Raw genomic sequence first — 8,389 nt, 5'->3', positions numbered from 1 at the left:
ACTCTGGGGTTAAAGTCAATGTGTTTTGTTCTTAGTAAGTAACGTAACAAATTAAAGTCAATGTGTTTTGTTCTTAGTAAGTAATGTTACAAATTAAAGTCAATGTGTTTTGTTCTTAGTAAGTAATGTTACAAATTAAGGTCAATGTGTTTTGTTCTTAGTAAGTAACGTAACAAATTAAGGTCAATGTGTTTTGTTCTTAGTAAGTAATGTTACAAATTAAGGTCAATGTGTTTTGTTCTTAGTAAGTAATGTTACAAATGAAAGATAATGGTTTTGTTCTTAGTAAGTAATGTTACGAACGAAAAGTGGATTCGTTGTTATAAAGAATAAACATTTTCTTGAATTGTTTAAAAGTGAAGATATTGAAGTCTCTAACCTGCAGTGCCTGCATCTCTCCCTCCAGTTTTCGCTTGGCCATCGACAAAGAAGCAGAATTAGCAGACAATTCGTTCATCTGTTCATGAGAGTCAGCAAGCTCGGTTTCTGCTGAACGTCTAGCACGGTCAGCCTGGTGAGGAAATATCATACTTCATTAGTTTATAGATAAATAAAACCAATTTCAACATGAAAGTGTCATACAGAGATGATTAATGGACTTTCACTAAAATCTTTGGAGTAGAAACGTGATATTTGTCTCCCAGATGTAGCCTCACCTGTTATGAACGTGATACTTGTCTCCCAGATGAAGCCTCACCTGTTATGAACGTGATATTTGTCTCTCATATGAAGTCTCATCTGTTATGAACGTGATATTTGTCTCTCATGTGAAGCCTCATCTATTAGGAACGTGATACTTGTCTCTCATATGAAGCCTCACCTGTTAGAAACGTGATACTTGTCTCTCAGATGAAGTCTCATCTGTTATGAACGTGATACTTGTCTCTCATGTGAAGCCTCACCTGTTATGAACGTGATACTTGTCTCCCAGATGAAGTCTCACCTGTTAGGAACGTGATACTTGTCTCCCAGATGAAGCCTCACCTGTTATGAACGTGATACTTGTCTCTGAGATGAAGTCTCATCTGTTATGAACGTGATACTTGTCTCCCAGATGAAGCCTCACCTGTTATGAACGTGATATTTGTCTCTCAGATGAAGCCTCACCTGTTATGAACGTGATATTTGTCTCTCATATGAAGCCTCACCTCTTATGAACGTGATACTTGTCTCTCATATGAAGTCTCATCTGTTATGAACGTGATACTTGTCTCCCAGATGAAGCCTCATCTGTTATGAGTGTGATATTTGTCTCTCAGATGAAGCCTCACGTGTTATGTGTGTGATACTTGTCTCTCAGATGAAGCCTCACCTGTTAGGAACGTGATATTTGTCTCCCAGATGAAGCCTCACCTGTTATGAACGTGATACTTGTCTCTCATATGAAGCCTCACCTGTTATGAACGTGATATTTGTCTCTCATATGAAGTCTCACCTGTTCCAAGAGCTGTCTGCTTTCCTCCAGTTCACCATGGAGGGCGTGGCTGCGTCTTTCTGCCATGGCGTATTGTTCTCTAGCTTCGTCGCGTCCTTTCTGTTCTTCCTCCACTGCTTGCTGGAGTTCTTTGATCTGCTGTTGGTACCTCTTGATGTTCTTCTGAGCTTCAGCGTTGGCCTTGTTAGCGTGGTCAAGAGCAATCTCCAGCTCATTGATGTCGCTCTCTAACTTTTTCTTCATGCGCAAGGCCTCAGCTTTGCCTCTGGATTCGGCTTCCAGACTGGCTTGCATGGAGTCAATGGCTCTCTGATGATTCTTCCTGTGATGATATAAGGGTGAAAATAACCTTTTATTTTTCACCATCAGACAATGTTACTGAGACCAGAAGAGAAACAAGAATTTATTGAATTACAACGAATACAAAAATAATAGTTTAACTTGGCCTGCAAACCTTGTGTTTTCAAATTCTTCCTCTTTGTCCTGAATCCTGCGGTCAATCTCCTGCCGGACCTGAGAAAGTTCGAGTTGGGCACGAAGCACCTTGTTCTCTTCCTGTTCCAAAGCAGCTTCAGCCTCTTCCAGAGCTGCCTGGAGTTCCTCCTTCTCCATCTCCAGCCTCTTCCTGGATTTCTCAAGCTCGTGAACGCTCCTTCCTCCCTCGCCAAGTTGGTCAACAAGGTCCTTGATTTCATCTGCATGAGAAAAACGTGTTTTAATAAAAACTATTCTACATATGCACAAAGAAAAAGGTTTAAGATGACGAAAAAAGACAGGTGTTCATCACCTTGCAAGTTCTTGTTCTCTCTCTTCACAGCCTCGTACTGTTCCTGACCCTCTTCATACGAAGCTCTCATCTTGAAGAGTTCCGTGGAGTAGTCTCTGCACTCCCTTTGGGAAGCATCCAACTCTGCAGAGAGATCGTCCACCTTCTGCTTCCACTCTGCTATCGTTTTGTCGAAGGACTTCTGTTTCTTCTCTAACGTGGCAGCTAGACTGTTAGCCTAAAATGATAGGTATCAAAATTGTCTAAATTTGGTACGCCATGAGCTCCATCTTTATGATAGATATTTTATTTTGTTGAATAATCAAAAATGGTACACAGATTGTGATTGGTTAAACCTAATAGGATTACTAACTAAAACATGACTTACTGTGGTGCTGATTGGTTAAAACTAATATGATTACTAACTGAAGCATGACCTACTGTGGTGCTGATTGGTTAAAACTAATATGATTACTAACTGAAACATGACTTACTGTGGTGCTGATTGGTTAAAACTAATATGATTACTAACTGAAACATGAGTTACTGTGGTGCTGATTGGTTAAAACTAATATGATTACTAACTGAAGCATGACCTACTGTGGTGCTGATAGGTTAAAACTAATATGATTATTAACTGAAACATGACTTACTGTGGTGCAGATTGGTTAAAACCAATATGATTACTAACTGAAACATGACCTACAGTGGCGCTGATTGGTCAAAACTAAGTAGGAGTTACTGATAAAGCTAACTTTCAAAGTGTTTCTAAAGTTTACCAATCTGTATATAAATACAGATATATCAGCATTTTTTTTTTTAAATGCTCATCAACGATACTTCATGAAACATCTGGCATAGCTGGGGGTTCGACCACACCTTGAAACATCTGGCATAGCTGGGGGTTCGACCACACCTTCAAGTTAGTAATGTATAAGTTACTAGGTTAGAAGGAAAATCAAGTTAATGTCAAACTCACCCTTTCAACCTCAATGGACATATCCTCAATCTCCCCTTGGAGGCGAGATTTGGCCTTCTCTAGACCACCACACTTTACGTTAAGTTGTTGGATATGCTCTTCAGCTTCTTGTAGCTTTGCTTGCAGTTTGTTTCTGTAAGATATGAACATATTTTGACTTTGTCAATACCTTAGCACAAAACTAAGAAATTTAACTTTGACCATGGCTAAACTAATAAACTATAAATATAACTAAAACTAAGAAATGAACACAATTTAACTTTGACCATGGCTAAACTAATAAACTATAAATATAACTAAAACTAAGAAATGAACACAATGTAACTTTGACCATGGCTAAACTAATAAACTATAAATATAACTAAAACTAAGAAATGAACACAATGTAACTTTGACCATGGCTAAACTAATAAACTATAAATATAACTAAAACTAAGAAATGAACACAATGTATTTAAACGACTGATCGATTTAATGGGGTGACTTGGTTATTTCATTTTTCCAAGTTCAATTAAATGGCTGATTGATTTAATGGGGTGACTTGGTTATTTCATTTTCCAAGTTCAATTACACGACTGATTGATTTAATGAAGTGACTTGGTTATTTCATTCTTCCAAGTTCAATTAAATGACTGATTGATTTAATGGGGTGACTTGGTTATTTCATTATTCCAAGTTCAATTAAATGACTGATTGATTTAATGAAGTGACTTGGTTATTTCATTCTTCCAAGTTCAGTTACACGACTGACTGATTTAATGGAGTGACTTGGTTATTTCATTATTCCAAGTTCAATTAAATGACTGATTGATTTAATGAAGTGACTTGGTTATTTCATTATTCCTAGTTCAATTAAATGACTGATTGATTTAATGGAGTGACTTGGTTATTTCATTCTTCCATCTCTATGAATGAGCTCATTATTTACTTAGAAAGACCAATCATATTCGGCGCCCGGATTGATTTAGAAAGAACGTAACAATTAAAAACTCACTTAGCATCCTCCAACTCCTCCACCCGAGCAAGACCTTCACTTTCAAACTTGTTTCTCCATTGTTGGACTTCGGCGTTAGCCTTACTCAACTGTCTCTGGAGATCGTTCTTGGACTCCTGCTCTTCTTCCAACTGCTCCTTAAGTCCGTCTAACTCGTGTTCCAGGTTCCTATATTTACCCAAAACTGCAGCACGTTCCTGAAAACAACAAAAGTCGATCATAACACCGAGTCTTCTATTGTCAATCTTACATCATGGAACATCTTCTAGACATCTTAGCTCTTTCTTGCGCTTCATATATATAGAGTGTTCCCAGAGCTACATTTCACCAAACATTTAGGTGGCTTTTAAAGAATTTCCCAAACATACCCTGCTTTCCTCGTCCGCTGTTCTCCTGGCCTCCTCCAGCTGGGTTTGGAGGGACATCTTAAGCTTGCTCAGCTGGTTAACCTGAGATTCTGATTCTTCGAGCTGCTTCTGGAGATCGCCACACTCAGCAATAAGTTTCTTCTTGTTTGAATCGAAATCTCCCAGAGATCGGTGGACTTCGTCCAGTTTGTGCTGGGCGTCCATGAGTTGGACTTCCAGCTGTTTTGTGTTCTTTTCGGAATTTGCCTGCATTCAATAAATATAATGTAAATCACCATAAGTGACAAAAAATAAAAAATCCATATGATCCCAAAAATATGTAAATAAACTCTTAACGTCATTGGTTAAAAATGCTTTCATTAGTCTAAAAGGCTTGAATAAATTAGTTGGTAAAATATTCTTACTTGTTTTAACGCCACCTATAACCAGTGTTATTTTAATTCAGTCGGTATGTGAATGGAATAATTATTATACGTAATCTCAATTTTATTATTACAATCATTTATAGTCCGTTTTTTTCTGAACAGCTTGAGATCACATCGATAAGCACAAATTTAGCAAGTGATCACAATGAACAAACACACCGAAAAAACAAGTGTCAAAAACGTGCTTATCCCATTAGAACACGGTTTGCCCAGAGTAAAATACGTGCCTATCCCATTATAACATGGTTTGTCCAGAGTAAAATACGTGCCTATCCCATTATAACATGGTTTGTCCAGAGTAAAACACGTGCCTATCCCATTAGAACATGGTTTGTCCAGAGTAAAACACGTGCCTATCACATTAGAACACGATTTGCCCAGAGTAAAACACGTGCCTATCCCATTAGAACACGATTTGCCCAGAGTAAAACACGTGCCTATCCCATTAGAACACGGTTTGCCCAGAGTAAAACACGTGCCTATCCCATTAGAACACGGTTTGTCCAGAGTAAAACACGTGCCTATCCCATTAGAACATGGTTTGTTTGTAACATTACTTACTAAGAACAAAACACATTGACCTTAATTTGTTACGTTACGTACTAAGAACAAAACACATTGACCTTAATTTGTAACATTACTTACTAAGAACAAAACACATTGACCTTAATTTGTAACATTACTTACTAATCGTTAAGTTTCATTTTACTTGTGTTTATTAAACCTATAACATCGTTAAGTTTGAATTTACTTGTGTTTATTAAACCTATAACATCGTTTTAAGTTTCATTTTACTTATGTCTTGTTTTGTTCAATAGGAATATGCTCTACATTAATAGAAACATGCTGACTGTAAACATTACAATCGAGTCTTGCTGGATATACTTTCAGGTTCTTTGTTGAAAGATTTCAGACTTTGTTACATGAATGATGTAGTAATTAGAAATATCACTTACAGCCTCTTCTATCTGCCTCTTGTACGTCTTGATCTTCTGCTGTAATTTGTCCACCAGGTCTTGCATACGCTCGTGGTTCTTGCGGTCTTCATCGCTCTGGAACTGGAGCTCCTTGATTCTGCGCTCTCCCTTCCTGGAATTCTTAGCAGCATCCGCATGGCGGCGCTGTTCGTTTTCAAGTTCGTTTTCTAGTTCACGCACCTACCGAATATGATCGATGAGTACAAGTGCTTTCAAATATTTTATATCAAAATGATCTTTTAACAATAAATAAATAAATACGTTATTCCTAAACTTCGGACCTTCTGTTCCAATTTCTGAATGATCTTTTAACAATAAATAAATACATTATTCCTAAACTTCGGACCTTCTGTTCCAACTTCTGAATGATCTTTTAACAATAAATAAATACATTATTCCTAAACTTCGGACCTTCTGTTCCAACTTCTGAATGATATTTTAACAATAAATAAATACATTATTGTTAAACTTTGGACCTTCTGTTCCAACTTCTGAATGATCTTTTAACAATAAATGAATAAATTATTCCTAAACTTCGGACCTTTTGTTCCAACTTCTGAATGATCTTCTTTCCGCCCTTGAGGGCAGAAGCCTCGGCCTCGTCCAGCCTGATCTGGAGGTCCTTCAGCTGAACTTCCATCGCTTTCCGCATCTTCTCTTGTTGCTGTCCATGTTCTTGTTCAGCTCTCAACTCGTCTGCTAGACGAGCAGCGTCCACCATGGCCTTCTTAGCTTTCTCTTCAGACTGTTTGGCCTCATTCAGCATCTCATCCAAATCGGTCTATCGAAAAGTCAATGTGTTTTGTTCTTAGTAAGTAATGTTACAAATTAAGGTCAATGTGATTTATTCTTAGTAAGTAATGTTACAAATTAAAGTCAATGTGTTTTGTTCTTAGTAAGTAATGTTACAAATTAAGGTCAATGTGATTTATTCTTAGTAAGTAATGTTACAAATTAAAGTCAATGTGTTTTGTTCTTAGTAAGTAACGTAACAAATTAAGGATTAATGTGTTTTGTTCTTAGTAATTAACGTAACAAATTAAGGTCAATGTGTTTTGTTCTTAGTAAGTAATGTTACAAATTAAAGTCAATGTGTTTTGTTCTTAGTAAGTAATGTTACAAATTAAAGTCAATGTGTTTTGTTCTTAGTCAGTAATGTTACAAATTAAAGTCAATGTGTTTTGTTCTTAGTAAGTAACGTAACAAATTAAAGTCAATGTGTTTTGTTCTTAGTAAGTAATGTTACAAATTAAGGTCAATGTGATTTGTTCTTAGTAAGTAATGTTACAAATTTTAGTCAATGTGTTTTGTTCTTAGTAAGTAATGTTAGAAATTAAAGTCAATGTGTTTTGTTCTTAGTAAGTAATGTTAGAAATTAAAGTCAATGTGCTTTGTTCTTAGTAAGTAATGTTACAAATTAAGGTCAATGTGTTTTGTTACATTTTACTTGTGTTTATTAAACCTATAACATCGTTAAGTTTCATTTTACTTGTGTTTATTAAACCTATAACATCGTCAAGTTTGAATTTATTTGTGTTTATTAAACCTATAACATCGTTAAGTTTCATTTTACTTGTGTTTATTAAACCTATAACATCGTTAAGTTTCATTTTACTTGTGTTCATTAAACCTATAACAGAGTTAAGTTTCATTTTACTTGTGTTTATTAAACCTATAACATCGTTAAGTTTAAGATTACTTGTGTTTATTAAACCTATAACATCGTTAAGTTTGAATTTACTTGTGTTTATTAAACCTATAACATCGTTAAGTTTCATTTTACTTGTGTTTATTAAACCTATAACAGCGTTAAGTTTCATTTTACCTGTGTTTATCAAACCTATAACATCGTTAAGTTTCATTTTACCTGTGTTTATCAAACCTATAACATCGTTAAGTTTCATTTTACTTGTGTTTATTAAACCTATAACATCGTTAAGTTTAAACCTATAACATCGTTAAGTTTCATTTTACTTGTGTTTATTAAACCTATAACAGCGTTAAGTTTCATTTTACTTGTGTTTATTAAACCTATAACATCGTTAAGCTTCATTTTACTTGTGTTTATTAAACCTATAACATCGTTAAGTTTCATTTTACTTGTGTTTATTAAACCTATAACATCGTTAAGTTTAAGTTTACTTGTGTTTATTAAACCAATAACATCGTTAAGTTTGAATTTACTTGTGTTTATTAAACCTATAACATAATAAACACAAGTAAAATGAAACTTAACGCTGTTATAGGTTTAATAAACACAAGTAAAATGAAACTTAACGATGTTATAGGTTTAATAAACACAAGTAAAATGAAATTTAACGATGTTATAGGTTTAATAAACACAAGTAAATTCAAACTTGACGATGTTATAGGTTTAATAAACACAAGTAAAATGAAGCTTAACGATGTTATAGGTTTAATAAACACAAGTAAAATGAAGCTTAA

The 8,389-nt window shown here is 35.2% G+C and overlaps 1 protein-coding gene across 1 annotated transcript in view; it reads right to left on the bottom strand.

Moving 5' to 3' along the window:
- Positions 1 to 335: 335 nt before the first annotated feature.
- The window catches only part of LOC106475855 (myosin heavy chain, muscle-like), a gene marked incomplete at both ends in the record, with an annotated part of 26,855 nt that continues 18,801 nt past the window's right edge, over positions 336 to 8,389 (bottom strand). Inside the window, 7 exons of the mRNA XM_022379870.1 lie at positions 336 to 511; positions 1,436 to 1,757; positions 1,890 to 2,130; positions 2,223 to 2,439; positions 3,181 to 3,313; positions 4,175 to 4,371; positions 4,543 to 4,788. Of these exons, the coding sequence (XP_022235578.1) occupies positions 336 to 511; positions 1,436 to 1,757; positions 1,890 to 2,130; positions 2,223 to 2,439; positions 3,181 to 3,313; positions 4,175 to 4,371; positions 4,543 to 4,788 (1,532 nt within the window). The remainder of the gene's footprint in view (positions 512 to 1,435; positions 1,758 to 1,889; positions 2,131 to 2,222; positions 2,440 to 3,180; positions 3,314 to 4,174; positions 4,372 to 4,542; positions 4,789 to 8,389) is intronic.

The sequence above is a fragment of the Limulus polyphemus genome, unplaced genomic scaffold, assembly GCF_000517525.1.
Source record: "Limulus polyphemus unplaced genomic scaffold, Limulus_polyphemus-2.1.2 Scaffold9294, whole genome shotgun sequence".
Taxonomy (NCBI): Eukaryota; Metazoa; Arthropoda; class Merostomata; order Xiphosura; family Limulidae; genus Limulus; species Limulus polyphemus.
This window is presented reverse-complemented; position numbering and strand designations above follow the sequence as displayed.